We start from the raw sequence: 16882 nt of genomic DNA, 5'->3' as shown, positions 1-16882 counted from the left end.
GAAGCATCCTCCAGGACCGGTTGATGATTAATTACATTATGAGAAAACGAGAAGCTCAAGAAATGTAAGAAGATTCTGTTCATACAATACATATACATTAGGTGCAGCATGTGTCAAACTTGATGGTAAAATTTCTTCTGGAAGAGAAGATGGCATAAATCTTTAACAGTAACCATTAAAATACCACCATTTTCCAATAACAGAAATAAATATGAAGCTTTGTAGATGAAATTCCAATTCACAACAAGGCTAGATTTATGGGTTTGTATTGTGTTTGTTTAAGAGAAAGCACCCCTACTTCTTTGTCTATTAAACTGAACTTAAGCTCTAGTAGAGTGTTTCACTTAATCCATCTTCATGGGTTTGAAGTTGTCATAGAAAAAACTTCAATTGATAGTATGTTTGATAAAACTTGTTACATGCTCTCTTAAGTACACAAGCCAGATAAATAAAAGAATACCTGACTACACTATCCAAGGGCAGGGGGTCATTAAACTGGGCCCTATTTGGTTACATTTTAGTTTTATTCAGAATATCATAAAATAAAACAGCAAGCAAAGTCATAGTGAACAAAGATGTGGCTGAATCCTAACTTACAAAGAAGATATAATAAGACTTCTTTGAATCAGCAATTGGGTAATATAAATACTCAAAACTGTTTTGACTAACAGTTCAGATAATATGACAGCAATATCTCATTAGATTACCCAAGGCTGCCAAATCAGTGTTYTATTTAAAACCTATTGGATTAATCTCAAGCTTCAGCACTTTCACCTAAAACTATAAAGGACGAAGGCATCTACAAAATTAGATATTAGGTTGGGCAATGACTAGCTACTGCCTAATCCTAATAGAATAGAGTCTAAGACCAAGAGTGAAGGGGTCTTTTTACAAGCACGAGAAGAGCTACTTGTCTCAGAACAGGCATTTTTAGACAGCCCTATTTGGTGGGACGCTGCCTGGATCTAGCTGTAAAAAGCTACTGAAAGCGTGGTTCTGCAGCCTCATGGTTAGTGTACTTGCTGCGGCAAACTCCAGGTTGCTGTAACCAGTTCCAGGGGAGCTTTTCTGTATTTATATTAAAAGTTCATTGGATTAAATATACAGCATGTCCACATACAGTCACAGGAATGAAACAATACAGTATCACATACACACGAGTTGGCTTTCAACTACTTCATGCACCCCTATCAGTTTAGCTGTTGCAATACAGAATTTCCCCTGCTCTTAGCTGTTACCTTTGTAACTGAAACATAGACATAGCTGAAGGAATGCTCCAGGGAGCAGGAAACAAGTCTCCCTTTCTCTTTTGTAATTACTAACTCAGGAGAAAGAGACTTAAACTGTGAATAAAGCCAGATTGTTAAGAAGCATATTCCCACAGGGCCTGAAGCCTTTGTTAATAATATATGTGCACAGAGCAGCTGGCTGTTACGTACATGTTTTTAAACATTGCTTAAGTTCTTCAAGATAAGGATTTGCTCAGAGAAATCTTCCAATGGATAATATTTCAAAAGAAATTGTTTCATTTTAATAACTTCTGCAAATAAAATTTCTTCTCCAATTCTCCCTCAGCCACATGCACAAATCCTAGAGCTAGACACTGCAGTAACAAGATGTCATTCCATCAAATCTGCCAGATGATGAAATTGCTTGATATAGGGAAACCTATTAATATTATTATATTATTGAAATGAATAGAGATATATTAGGGTTGCTTTTATGATTATTCAGGTAATGTATCAATAAKGTGAAACCTTTAAAAGGGAAGCCACAGAAACACATATGGTARTAAAAACCATTTAATCATAAATTGGTATTTAAAAGACAGCTGTTTATTAGATACGCTACATGCATTTTCATATACTGAGACTAAAATGCTTGCGTCTTTTTTCATTAACAAGCGCTACTGAGAATACTACATCCATACATTACCACATTAGAAAATGCTTTAAAAAATTAAAATGGCTAGAAAATTGTATCTGTTTATTATGGCTCTTTTTCCATCAAAAGCAATAACTGAATAGCATTAGCAACAACCCATAAAGTATCCTTCTAAAAAGCACTGATTCTACTCCATGTTATACAACTAGAAGGAAGCATGTTTTTACATAGCTTACACTGAACTTCTTTGTAATGGCTTTGAAGTGTAGCCTGCTGCAGAATCAAAAACAAGATAAAACAAAAAACCACCTTGATACTCTTGCCAAACTAACTAGAGCAGCATTGGCCTGCACAGCTGACTCTCAATTCAATTAGGCACCATGGAGGCAGAGCTTATTGCATAAGCAATCGACAAATGCAAAGTGCTTCCTGAAGCCAAAAAGGTCAAACAGAAAACGAGGAAGGCTTCCCACAGCTCAAAGGTGAAAACAAGTTTATCACACATGCCTTCCTCCTGGCCTTCCCAGCTGCTGTTTATCCTCCTCAGCCCCCTAAGCCCAGCTGCTTGTTGCCTATTAAGCACATCTCAGCTCCTCCTTGGAGTGCTGCTGACTTGCTACGCTTCACTGCCAGCGCGTTTGCAGTCGGAGTAGCAGGTGGCTRCTTCCCTCTCCAACGGCAGCGCTGGTTGCTGGGCTGAGCACTTGCAGCCGCCAAGACTGCTTGCCATACGCTTTAAAGGGAGTAGCGCCTGCTACAAGTATTAAAAAATTATGAGATCATTTCAAAAGCCATAAGAGCTAAAAGGAAAAATTATGTTGGATTTTTTAATGTTTTATTGTGAAAATAAAGTCATAATTTTCATGCTTTCATCCTCTACCCTTCAGGTTAGAAAGTATGCTAGAAAAATACTCTAATCCCGTAAAATGAGAACAGCCAGGAGCCCAGGGCTTTGCAAATTGTTAGAAAGAAGAGGTGTAGAACTGGGAGCCCTGAAATGTTGAGCCATCCTGSCACACTTCGTGACACCTGCACACAATTTGCACTTGTCGAATTATTAGTCATTGTAATGAGAATTGATGGTACCCACTGTATCTATACCTGAACAGAAATTTTTCTGCATTCAGGAAAGCAGGAGCAAAATTTATATTCTGCCTACTTGCATAAACTTGTCCTGTGTTTCTGAACATATAATAAAAATTACAAAATAAGACATATCCCTGACAAAATCATTCTGCATTACCTAGCCAAAAGTGTCCTTCAAGTTCTCAGACATGTAAGAGTTTCTAGAATCAAGACACTGCTGAATCCTGATTTCTTTCTCAAGGTGTTGTGGGCAATCTTAATTCCACTGACTATCCCCAGGGAGCTCCTGTACGCAGAGCATTTGACATAAAGGAAGTCTATGCTGCAGTGACACATACAGCAAGTACCTGTTCGTCAGGATGCTATCTTCCATGATCAAGACAGACCACACACTTTTTAAAACACATTTTAACTGTTTTGCTAGTACTGTGTGTTTCTGAGACAGGAAAAAAAAGTTCACACTGTGGGACATTCATGACAGAGAATTTGTTTTTATTTCTTAAACAAACAGACGGTTATTTATATTCTATTTTTAATAGTTGCAAGCAATTTCTTTATATCATTATGTCTARGATACAGAAACCCGGCATACATAACTGAAGACAAAAGAAACTGAAAACACGCTTGACAGAATTAACAGATAAATGAAATCAGTAAGTGCAACTGCCACATTCCTTCATTTGGTATCTGTGCAAAAGCATCTTCTAAGACTCCAAGCACACAGCATACACCAGTTAGCTTATTGCAAACAGCAAATTTGTTTCAGTAATCCATATGAGTAAATAATGTTTTATCATATATATGAAATTCCTTTAGGTGCTTTACTTTTGCATGCATGCTTCATTCCATATTGATACGCTCGCTTTTTAACAGAGTCTTTATTTGTTTTAAAGATCAAAGCAGATAAACTCAATACAAAGCTATGTGACACAGGCAACACCTGTTTCGGCTACCCACACACATACTCTTTCACGCACTCCCCCTTCTGCCCTCTCGCTGCAGGTGACTATGAGTGAACAGCTAGTTCTCTGTGAGACCTGAATGGGACATACATATTGGCAGGTGTGGACAAATACTTTAATGTTTATTAATCTAAAAAAGAGTAAAGATTACAAAAATATAAGGAGTAGAAAACCTCAGACAAGTTAAAATGCATAAAATCTCTAGGCAAAGTTTATTTTGACCAGGCAGAGTTTAGTTTATCAAACGTCAATCCAAAATAAGAGGGGTATAAACTGAACAAAAACATTACAGTAACTTTATACCAAAAGGCAACAGTTACCCTCCTTTCCTAAGGCCACCATACCACAGTAAATACTCTGCTTCGATGCCTTACAGCATCCACATATTAGAGTGATTCCGCTTACATACTGCTGATACTAGAAAAATAACTTGATTTTAAATTATTATGTATAAACTAAAGCAATTTTTCAGGAGTAGTTTTGATCACCGTTATTTTGTTTTAATTAAACTGTTCTTCAACTATCCCACTGATTTCACAAACCTGTGAAATCAAAAAGAAAAACACAAAAATTAGAGCTGAAATTTAATGTATACAAAGACTAGATAAAAGGGRAGATTAATCCTTTGCTGTGTTTGCATTTTGTAAAAGTTTTCCATAATGCTGAACTCACAATGAAACAAGCGATTTGGGTCAATATTTTGATGAAGCTGGATTCTTTTTCACTACAAAAATGTTCAGAAACAAATCACAGCTTCTTTACCTTATTGTTTTTTTCAATTATTTAGTGTTTAGGAGGGCTTTTTCTGCCATTCTTTTTAAAATTAGTAATAGATTGGAAAAAATGAGCAATGTTGTTGAAAGCATTAAACATACTAGGTAACTGTGATTTAATCAGATAGGCTGAAAAAGCAATGTTTTCATTTCTGATTATGTGTTCACATATTGAAAGAATTCAGTCTGAAAACCTTCCCCAAAGCAAAATGGAAATTTAGCTTTTACAAATATTTACACATTCACACTAAAGTCGATGTTTGGCAAATGTTGCTGACTGTAGCACAAACCAAAAAGAGCTTGTAGAAAATAAAGTAATGCTGCAGTTGGACCTAGTACATGGATCCTGTCTGGATAAAAGGGAAATAAACACCCGAACCAAATTCAATTACACAGATGAGGTCCATTAGTTATCTTAGAAGCCTTCATCTTGCCGTTTTTAAACACTGAAGGAAGCAGGAACAGTGACYTCACATTTATTCATTCCTTTAGCATACACAAATATGAAATCTCACTTTGGGAGATCACAGACACTTGTTAGGAACAAACTATTCTAATTATCTCCTGGTAACCAATTAAACGTAGTTGGAACAAGAGCTGTAGTTTCACTTTGCCAGGTGATAAACCTCGATTTTGTATCTGATACTGTACTGTATTGATATACAACAGAGTAAGGTACCTACCTTGAAAACCTCTGCATTAAAAAAAAAAAAAAAAAAAAAAAAAAAAAAAGACATTTCTTATCCTCTACTAACCTCATATTTTTTGTCACTTATGTTTTATGTTTAACAACTGTTTTCCTCAAGGCACTTCATTTATCAGAGATTCAAGCATTGTCACAGTTTGAATTTTAAGTAACAAATTTCTCTTAAAGGGGAAAAAAAGCAAATAAATGTAAGCCTGATTCATTTGCAAATTCTTCTCATGACTGYTACCCAAAAACCCCTGGGGACTGTGGTCTTCTTAGCTGCAGAGGGAAATGGGATCCCAGCCAGAAAATACATTCCATGCCACCCCACAGTCATTAGAGAATTCGTGACTTCTCACCAGTTGAAATGACATTAATAGGATCAAATCAACTTTGAGATGACATGAGATAAAAACGGGTCTGGCTGGAGATGCAAGAGAGAAAAGAGAYACTGATGTGGAGAAGAGATTCACTGCAACTATTTCAGTTCCCCAGCTTGGACTAGATTCCCTCACTTTTTGATAGCTGAAGTTAGGTGAGATGAGTCACATCTGACAGCCTGGTTTTGCCAATGTAAGGGAGAATGACAATAACACAAACAGGAAGCCAYCACTGTTTATAAAAATAGTTGAAAAACTACAGTAATTTTAAAGTAGTTGAGATCAAAGCAGAAAGAATTGGGGCCTACAGTCATGACATATTCAGCCTTGACTGGTGATTTCTCATAGTTCTGCTGTGAGTTATCGCATTTTATCATCTTACTTCACAGATAAGGAAAATGAGAAACAGAGATATTATATGTTCCCAAGATTCTGGTGTAACACTCACACTGATATCATGTATTGCCAAACAAGATCTAATGAAAATGAACAGAAGTCTCAGATCAAGGATCAAGCCTCCTCTCTTCTCCCCTCCCCCAGCTCCCATATTCATGGACTTGCTTACTGACAGAGTTAATAACAGTCAGTTATTATGAATTCATTAGCAAATTTTAACCTTTTACAATACAGACTTTTTTCTAGTTGAATGCAAAATCCTTCCTCTTTATGATAAAGAGCAATTTCTACAGTTTTGGCTTAGAATAAATCTCAGCTTTGTAAAATACATTTACAGCAATAGGATAATAAAGAGTGTTAAACTTATTAGAGCATGAAGAATTATGGGCCATGGAAAGAAAACAGATTTCCTTCATAGATCATTCACTTCCTGGTCATTTTTGTACCTGGGACTATAGTCAAGTATTCAACATTTTTTTCTGGTTTCTGCAGCAATCTGATTCCTCTAGCGAATCAGTCAGCCAGCTGTGGAGCCAACAGCCTTTCAAGAACTTACTTACTGCAAAGCTGTATGTTCCCTGCTTGCTGCTCCCAGGGTCTAGCACTTCAAGGGGTCACAAAGTGAGTGAAAGTAGATGCAGGACATGAACAATGTGCTTTGGTTGGATTTCAGGGCCACTTCATGCTCTCTCTTCACTACTGCAAATGACCAGACAAGGCACTAGTGCAAGAGGATTGGATTCAATGTCTCTTGAAAAAAGCTGTTACAATTAAGACTATGATTATATTAAATGGAGTAAAAAATATACATAGGTTTGCAGTAACATCCTGTATGTCTATAGCATTCAGCCAGTGTAGCAAAGAAAAGAATCAAGAAAAGCAGAAAAGAATGAGCTCAACAGTGTGGTTTTGTTCTTAGTTCTTTCCACTGCTCTGTGGTACGAAGGACACATGAAATAGYCAGTTCTTTCCAGCTGGAAAGTCTGTACACTAGCTCCTGAGCAGAACAGCCCATTGATTTGCACCTATAGGCCAGATGCCATCCCATAAGATGACTGCACACCTCACAAGTTTCATAGGGTTATAATCAGTTGAGTCTTTACTAAAACTCTAAGGGTATGGTTTTATGAGTATTTCTGGGTTGAAAAGCCAGCTGAAGCAGTCTCAGCTCACCACTGCCAGACTCTCAGATCTTCTCTGTACCTCTTCTTGACTCACACTGCACAAACGTCAAGGCACCTATAGGAATGATGGGGCTGAACCACAGTGGAGGACTGAATAGCTGTGTAAAAACACTCTACTTGTGCTAAGCGGTTTTTCAGCCACATTGTTCTCTGCTTTGCCTCATTGAATGCCTTCACAAAGAATTATGTTTAAGTTCAGCTACTTCTCATCAAATTCTTAGTCTGCTAAGACTAAGATGTTTTTTAAAATCAAAATTAGATTAAGTAAATTAATTTCCTTCATCAACATGCAGCAAATTAGGCTGCATTACCATTAAAAAGTTATATTTCTTTGTTATAATGGCTAGTATTATTAATTCCCTTAGTTAATTAAAATTTTGTTTATTTTATTCTCTGAAACTCTTTAATTACTATCACAGAAGAGGTTTACTTTCCTAGAGGATTATCTTTTTTTGATTATGATCTTTCAGGCTAATCTTTTAACAGCACAGTATTAYACAATCTGTGTTTCAAAACATAGATCATACTTTGTGACTCAAACTTGTGTTGCTATATCAATATATAGCTCGCTATATATTGTATCAACCTATAGCTARTGGAGTTTCTTTTGTGATATATGCAGATCATAATACAGGTCTTTATCCTTTACTTTTAAATTTAAATTACTTTTAAATTAAAATTTTAATATGGTTCAATAGAGTTTCTGGATGATCTGTATAGACAATTACTACTGAATTTACCTGTACAGCTATCCAGAGTGGTTTATACAAGACACAAAAGTCTGTGGAATTCAAAAATTAAGGACAGCTAATAAATCTTTCCTAAAAGCTTAGATTTGACTTGCAAATGCTTCTTAAATAAAAAAGAAAACCTTTTAAAAAGCAAAAGATTGTTATCATTGTTATGATGTACATTAGCACTTAATAGAGGACATTCACGTAGTTATAATTAGGATAAATATATTTTATGCTTTGAAATCTACAAACTTACACAACTATCGAGAACACAATAAAGCCTTAATAGTATYTTATTATGGTCAATATTAATCCAGATTTTTCATATCTTGTATTTTCCATGTTTACTTTCTTTTAGACTACTGAAGTCACATACTAMTTTGTTCAGAGGCACTCTGCCATCCCCAATGATTTTTTATGAATATTTTATATTCCAAGGAACAAATTACTATAATAAAAACAAATGGAGGGAGCTCTGCAGTCTAAAATCACTATTATAAACCTCAGCAGAAAAACAAGAGTGTKTATACATGTGCATAAAGTTATGTGCATTGTCAAGGGTTTGTCAGAAAATAGGCATTTTTCAGTTCTAAGCAATCAGCTCATTCCACTTCTGACTCTGCAATGTTCACCTACCTACTGTTGCARACTAAGAATTACCTTGCATGTGTCAACTGAAACTTAGATATAAGGAAGTTCTGGAACAAATTAAGCCAGCATAAATGTCGATTTATATGCTTATTACATCGTGCTCTCTTTTAGCAATGCCTAGCAAGCAGTGCCCTAGAAAACAACTGAAAAGGCACATCTAGACAGCTCTTTATTAGCACAAAAACRTAAATTCATAGACACTAAGACAAAATATTCTATTATGATCCTCTAGTCTGACCTTCTGTATATACAACACACAGAATTTCCCCCTGGATTAAAGCCTATCATTTAGAAAGACACATCACCTCACCTTAGTAATTGCAAGTTCATTGCCACCCTTAACTTGTGGTTACAATGCCTAAGGCTCCTGGTTGCTAGGAAATAGCATTTAATTTTCTTTCTCACAGTTTGATGAATGTCATTTTTTCCATTTGAATATCTGCACACAAATATCTAGTAATCTCCAAGCTTCCTAATACAATGCCTTTAGCTGAGGTGAATATCTAACAGGGCTTCCCAAGTYCTGATTCATTTTTAGTCACTTTATGAAATCTCTCAAGTAACTCCAATCCTTAAGGGCTGGATACCAAAACTGCAGTTTTTTATTGACACTATGTGTGCTACTTATCTTTTCAGGCATTCAAGGAATGTTCTACCCTTCTTTGTGAGCATTATGCTGAGAGCTCATGGTGAGATGATGTTCTACAATGATCCTAAATTCATTAGGTCACTGCGTTCCAGGATAAAGCCTCATTATTTTGCAGAAGAGACAGATATATTTCTCTGATGCCAGATATATTTCATTTGGTTCAAATATATCTCATCTGGTTACAATAAAATGCCTTTTACTGGAATGTGGCCATTTTACCAGACAATCCATATCACTTAATAACTTCAGCTTGTTCTTCCCACCAATTATCCAAAGCTATGAGACCCTAATGAGCCCCATTCATCTATATCTTCCCATTAGAAACTGTTTTTGAYTCCCCACTGAGTCAGTTTTAACTTACCTAATGTGTGCTGTGATAATTCCATATGTAGTTTTTAAAATYATAATGTTATTTGTTATCACATTATATGTCTGGGAATCCAAGTTTATCATAACAATGCAAGTTGCAACAAAATATATTCTTTGGTTTGGAAAAAAGAGCTCACAAAAAAGTTTTCTGCACTGATTTCTTTCTCACTACAGCGGTTCTTCCCCCTTCCCCCMAAATATTTAATTTAGTGTGAAATGAAACAGAGTCAGAAGAAACAAAGTGATATGAGCTAAAGTCATAAAAGCATAAGAAGAAATGACTGCTTTGGATTTAAGAACATCCTTTTTAATATAGGAATCATGATTTTTGGCTCCAACTTTTTCTAGCTGTATTAGAACTCCTCCTCCCCTCCAAATACACCTTCCAAGACAACCTAATTACTACTCGAAATACAGTCAATCTCTACTTTTATTTCACCATCTATAAATGCTTATATTCAAACGTCCTATTTTGGGGCAAGTTTCCAAGCTAGAAAATTGTTCTCTCTCTCMTTTTCAGATTCAAAATATGAAATGGTGCAGCTTCAGCATTGGGGAAACAAGACCTCCAGCCAAGAATATCCAATAGGTCTAGACAAGCATTGTTTAGRTGTAAACAATTCTGACTGATATCCCACTTCCTAAGTGGAAATGGGGCTGGCTTAAGCTGATATACCTAGCTAGCACTGATAAGGGAATGAGAGAGAAAAAAGTTTTTTAAACTTGTGGTGAAGCTGTAGTCTCTATCCAGCAAGTATTTTTTAACATATGTGCCCTCAGGAGAAATTGGGAAAATGACTCATTCTCCAAAGCAGACCCTAGCCTGATGGCACTTCCTAAAAAGGTTATGTGAGATGGGGAGATATGACTTCTGACTTTTTCATTCCAGTTTGTTACAACTCTTTGATGAAAAGAAGGTACCAGTAAGTTTTCCATAAGTTTTGTGAATGTCAAATTAAAATTTTCCAGAAGTTCAACCTGGATTCACTTTTGAGACAAGAAAAGTATATTTTTGTGAATTTACTATTTACTGTTAAAAATCTCCAACTATAAATACTATGTTCTTACTAACAAGACCTATAATTGAATAGTATCTTTGTGCAATGCCTTACAACTAGCTTGCTCCCTAGAGAAACCAAATCTAGTCTTGCACTAAATTCATACCCACTGAGATTTTTCCAGTGCTGGTATATGCTGTCAGAGCACAAAGAACAATACAAATAGCTGAATTTGACTAATAGAAATAGAATGTGTTTGTGCTACTGGCATAAATATTGCAATCARCTGTTGCTGCTCTGATCCTGATTCTGTCACTCATACTGAATAGTACCTGGCTCTAGTGAAAGAAAATTTTCTCAGCAAAAATGTATTCAAGCAGTACCCTCTTCTTTATTAACAGCTCTGATCAAGTAGTTTTCTAAGTCTTAGAAACATTTATTTGCATAATTAATCAAGAAAGACAACTGTTTAGCCACAAGAATTTGCTCAGTATAAGGAATTCTGCTAATGGACAAATACTGAAAATTTGGAATTACYCTGGAACACAACTTGATTTTATTCAGTCTGCAAAAAAAAAACTCTCTGATTTCTTCAGTATTTTCGCAGGTAGACTTTTGTGTAGAATGGGAAAATGAAGCTTTTATTTAATGYTTGTTGAATTCATCAGATGAGTGCCTTTGCAGTATTTCAAGACCAGTTTATGAATGAATGGGGTGGAAATCCTACTTTTTCCCAACAATTAGTTTTGATCTGTCAGTATTTGACCTTCCACTGCAAACCCTTAGAAAWGAGTTTGCATGTGTACAATGGCAAAATATTTAACTTTYGTGCCACAGATCAGTAGGTGAGAGTTCAAACCTTGTTCCAGATGTTTTAGATGTTTTACAGAAATAGTCTCCATCAGCCCAGCTAGAAATGAATATCTAGTGCTCCCACTTGTAAGTAGAATTTAGGGTGAAATGATAGAAGCTGCATCATTTTGTGTGCCAATAACTACAGAAGCTGATGTGCCTTAACCAGATTGGGGCAAAGGAATATAGCTATAGCTATATTTGTGTCTAAATTAACACAGATTAAACAAGCAGCAAGTTCTCTAAGAGCCCAAGGTATTCACCTTTCATACACCTCTGACAAYGGATTGATTTCAGGTAGGAATACTCTAAGTCCAAAAATCTGTTTTGTGGGTCACTTGTAGAATTCTACAATTCAGGTAGCTGAGACTCCAGCAGAATCTGGCCTTTGGGCAGTTTGCCGAATAAGTCCATTCCAGAGCTACAGACAGTAGATCAAATTATCCCAGAAAATTGTCTTTTCAAGGTCCTAACAAGAAAATTTCAACTAGCAATATTTGCAGGACCTGTTCTCAGGGGAGAAATTAAGGTAGGGTGGAACTAAATTTCTTCTCATAAAGGCTGGCTAACTAATGCTCTGGTGATTGGAGATGCAACTCTTATCTCCTTGTATCAGTACTCCATAAAGAAGAAAACTGTTTTTGCCAGCTCTAAGAACACTCACTATATAAAATGCACTGTGAAAGTGATAAAWATTCTCCAGATCACTTTTCTTTCTGTGAAAAGAGTGATCATCATGCATCCTCTGAAAACTCTCTGGGGAAAATCAGCACACCAGTAAAATACTAAAGGTAATAATGAGGAATTGTCTTCAGAATGACAGCTGAGGAGAAAAACACATGAGACTCTAATTTTTGTCCGTTTATTTTAGTGACACTAAAATCACAAAAGAACCATAGACTGTAGGTTTTGTATGAGAACAAAACATACTACCTAGAGCATTTTCTCTCCTCTGTGCTCATCATGTACAGAATATCAAGGGGGAATACACCTAGTAAGCTCAAGAGATTTAGTTATTGTATGGAATTAAAAAAAAAATCATAGAATCATAGAATCAGTAAGGTTGGAAGGGACCTCTGGAGATCATCTAGTCCAACCTCCCTGCTCAGCTGAGTCACCTAGAGCATGGTGGACAGGGTTGCATTCAGGCAGGCCTTGAAGATCTCCAGAGAAGCAGACTCCACAACCTCCCTGGGCAACCTGCTCCAGTACTCCATCACTCTCACAGGGAAGAAATTCCCCCTCACGTTCAGGCGGAACTTCCTGTGCTTCAATTTCTGCCCATTGCCTCTTGTCCTGTCACACGGGACACCTGAAAAGAGTTTGGCCCCGTCCCTTTGACACCCTCCCTTCAGGTACTGCATTGGTTCTCATTTTTTAATCACAAAATTTATACTAGGAGAGCAAATAATTCTCTCTGTCTCTCTTYCTCTCTCCCAGCTACAAATTTAATTAAGTACATAAAGAGGGAGAAGGTTTGATGAAAAATCAACAGTATGTCTCAGTATGTCTTACAATATTTTTCTTTCTTTAACACAACAAATCTCTTTTTCTCTTTGTTAATTTATATCTTTTACATGATACCTACTTAATTTCAGATTTTGTTATGAAGCTTTAAAAATAATTAAATATCAGTTATACTTGGATGTTCTGGTAAGGATAAATTCTTAAAATGCTGTCAAAGGGCCTACAGGATTTAGAAAATAAAGTCTGTTTTTTTCAAGAAATGAGAACCCTGACAACATTTCCATAAGACAATAAGTACAATCCCATATCTCTTTTACAAATGATGTTTGTTGGGAGATTTTGAGACATTTAAGTGACCCAATTTTGTAAAGATACTATTCACTTTGAAAATAGCTTCTTTAAACTCCTACATCTTTCTACATTTGAAACTATTACCCCCAAAATAATCTTCTCACTAATTTTCTTGTAGAATGCTAACTAACCAGAAGGTATTAATTTAAAAGAACTCATGGTGACTCATACAGTCTTTCTTTTCACCTTGTTATTTTTCCCACTACCTAAAACTAGCTTTACACCTGGCTGCTATTATCTCAAAGAATGCAGTAAATATTATCCACATATAATTTATTAAAAGCTGAGTCAAAGAACAGGTGTGGCTATTGTAAAGATTAATTTTGCAGATCTTCTGCTTGGACTCATAAATTATGAACTCCTGGGCCCTCAACACTAAATCACATACACAACGTCCACACAGATTTATTAACTTTAGGGTAAAAAATGAAGTATAATCTTGCCGGATGCTCAGCCTACAAGCACTGGCATCAGCAAGTATTCCAAGCCCCTGAATGTCTCCCCACTTTACAACCATTTCAGCACCTGGGAATTGGTAGCTTCTCTTTGCCAKCAGTAGTAGTTCTGAACTTTGTGCTTGCGTTTGACACCAGCATTTCCCCTCAGATGGCCATGATAGACACATTATTGTTATTTATCATTATTAGATCTCAGATACAGGAAGCATTGCTTCGCTCAAACATTCTTGTTACATTACCTTAGTTATATTAGCAGAAACACTGACCTACTATAAATGGTGCTGCAGGTAACTGTGCGGACTTACAGATAGTCTCAAAAGCAAGATGTGAGCATATTACAGCTGTAAATCCTGCTTACTAAGGAAACTATATATAAACTTTAAATAGTTTAAAATTACCTTCTCTGTTCTCTGTGCACCAGATCCAGGTAAAACAAATATTATTAAATAATCACCAGYAATAATGATAATAATCAGCACTGGAACAGGTTGCGCAGAGAGGTTGGGGAGTCTCCTTCTCTGGAGATATTCAAAGCCCACCTGGATGCAACCCTCTCTAACATGATCCAGGTGACCCTGCTTGAGGAGAGGGGTTGGACTAGATGATCTCCAGAGGTCGCTTCCAAACTTACTGATTCTATGATTCTGTGATTCTATGAAAATTATGTAATAGCTAGGCACTCAGCTATATGCAAATCTATCATCTCTACTGATGTGGAGGGAGGACTGTTGCTTTTGCCTCTCATCTTCCACCCTATCACACTGGGCAGTGCCAATGATCTACCAGAATTAATTACAAATCATTAGTGGAAATTTAGAGGCAAATTCATGTCCACAGGAGGGGCAAGTAACCAAGCTCTCCCTTTGGCCACCTATGATGAGCCTCAGCCCTAAGATAAGCAAAAGGTTTAGGTTTTACTGGCTTTGGACTAAACACAGTTGGAACTTCACTTTAACACTGAAAAAACACTAGCCATGGTTTTGAAAATCTCAGTATATAAATTGAAACTTCATAGTCAAATCATGGTCTGTTTATGAATTTGTGAAGCCGGTATGCAAATTCTTAGGTTTTTAAGTGGTATAATTAAAAAATATATTCTGCTTATCAGGCATGATTATTATTAATCATTAATTCTTTACACAACTGTTTCCTTCTATGAGGAAATTGGCTTCTTCTTTTAACTATGTTTAAAGCATTTTTAGTTGCAGCTATTACATTTTCTGAACAGTTAATTAAACAGCTCATTCTTAAGTATATTATCTAAAATATGTTAGAAAATAGTTCATATATTCACTCTTACAGATCACAAAACTACCAAAAGTAAAAAGAAATTGCAAAGGATTTAATATTTTCAACAAAATTATTTCCAGGCATTTTTAGCCAGATACAACTTGCTAGAATTAGAATGTATTGCAACCTATAGTGCGTTTTTTGTTCTTACCTACTGTCTCATTTAGGTTATGATCCTGCTGACCTTTACTTGCCTGACTAGACAACTTGTGTGTTTAAGAATTTTTTTTCATACAGAGGAATTCAAAAGAATGCAGACAAGACAGGAATAACGGAGTCACAATCCTGACAAGGAAGGAAGGCTGGAGCTTCCAGAGCTACTTTTTTTTTTTTTTTTTTTTTTTTTTNTTTTTTTGTCCTGTCAATGCAGATTTACTACCCAGAATATCTTTTCTATTTCATGTTTTTTTTCTGGAACAGCTACTTTAATTTATCAGTACAAATTGTTTCACTTAGTTAAGTAAACTGTGGTTTGTGATCTTCTTGTCAATGTTCAGTGACTATAGGAATGCTTATGTAAATCAGTCCTGTTAAGTTCAATACTTTGGCCCATAATCAAATGAGTAATTGGTACTTATGAGAACCGTTCATCTGAACAGGCATGACTTCTTTGTAGGGTTTGGTGATATGAAAGAGAGAAGCTAAAGTTTGAGTTGTCACATTATCAGCTCCTAACAAGTATACTTACATTTGTCTTGGTCAGCTTCCACTCCTTCACTTTCTGTGTCACTCGGCAATATCCAAGGTTGATGAGCAAGCTGAAGCTGTTGTAAGAATTCATCCTGCCATAAACAGATCTATTTTAGATAAAGTGACACAGAATCATCCTGTATAACTACAGCAAACACTCTAGCCTCAATTAACTGGAGAGGAAAAAGTCTTTAATAAAAAATAATTCTCCTTGCAAAATAAAGACAGAATTTAAAGGATGTGCAGACTACCTAGAAATATCTATTGAATTCTTATTTATCTATTTATTCTGAGAAAGTATCTTTAGCTATTTCACTAACCGCTATAGCCAGATATCTCCACGTTCATCTTGAAAATGTAGCAACACACAGAAGAAAATCTGAATGCAGGTACTCCCTCTATCCCAGTGCTTTTAGAACACACCTGGAAAAGTCATGCAGGATCTGTTTAAGTACAGTTTTGACTTGTCAAACTTTTCATTGACTTAAATCCAGTGAGAACAAGGACTTAGAGCCTGACTTAGAATCTGTGTTGGAGAAGGTGAAAGCCTATGAAGGAGAAAAGCTACGGTGACTTTTGTCTCCAAGATACTACAAAACTCTCAGTATCAAAATATAAATACTATACACAGTTAGAGTCCATATATAGCTGACTACACAGGTTTTTTTTACTGTTTTACAATCAGCCCCTTTTTATATAAAATAGGTGAATATACAGAAAAATAAACTTCCACATGTGCACATACAAGCACACACACACATATACATAAATAAAATACCATCAGCTTCTTTTGTAATATTCAAGATGAGATTAGATTGGAATGTATACAGAGAGTTTCATTTTCAACAGTTCAAAATATGCAAGTCTTGTGTTTAAAACTTAATTTAAACATTGGCCAGACATTTATATTAAAACACAGATTCTTACAGGCTCCAAAAATAAAAAGGAGGGAGCCCTATTTCATTTATGCCAGCTGAAAATCTGAATCTACATATTCAAAGTTGTAAGACACACCACTAT

The 16882-nt window shown here is 35.9% G+C and overlaps 1 protein-coding gene across 1 annotated transcript in view; it reads right to left on the bottom strand.

The window, feature by feature from the left end:
- Positions 1–6605: 6605 nt before the first annotated feature.
- The window catches only part of CUNH8orf34 (chromosome unknown C8orf34 homolog), a 147795-nt gene continuing 137518 nt past the window's right edge, over positions 6606–16882 (bottom strand). The window contains exons 13-14 of the mRNA XM_085306785.1: positions 15861–15954; positions 6606–6868 (exon numbers count right to left, since the gene is read on the bottom strand). Coding sequence (XP_085162911.1) covers positions 6768–6868; positions 15861–15954 — 195 coding nt within the window. The 3' untranslated portion in view covers positions 6606–6767. The remainder of the gene's footprint in view (positions 6869–15860; positions 15955–16882) is intronic.

Source organism: Rhea americana, unplaced genomic scaffold (genome assembly GCF_003343005.1).
Source record: "Rhea americana isolate MKP2758 unplaced genomic scaffold, rheAme1 scaffold_247, whole genome shotgun sequence".
In the NCBI taxonomy this organism is placed as follows: Eukaryota; Metazoa; Chordata; class Aves; order Rheiformes; family Rheidae; genus Rhea; species Rhea americana.
The sequence above is the reverse complement of the archived record's forward strand: the minus strand, read 5'-3'. Positions and strand labels throughout refer to the sequence as shown.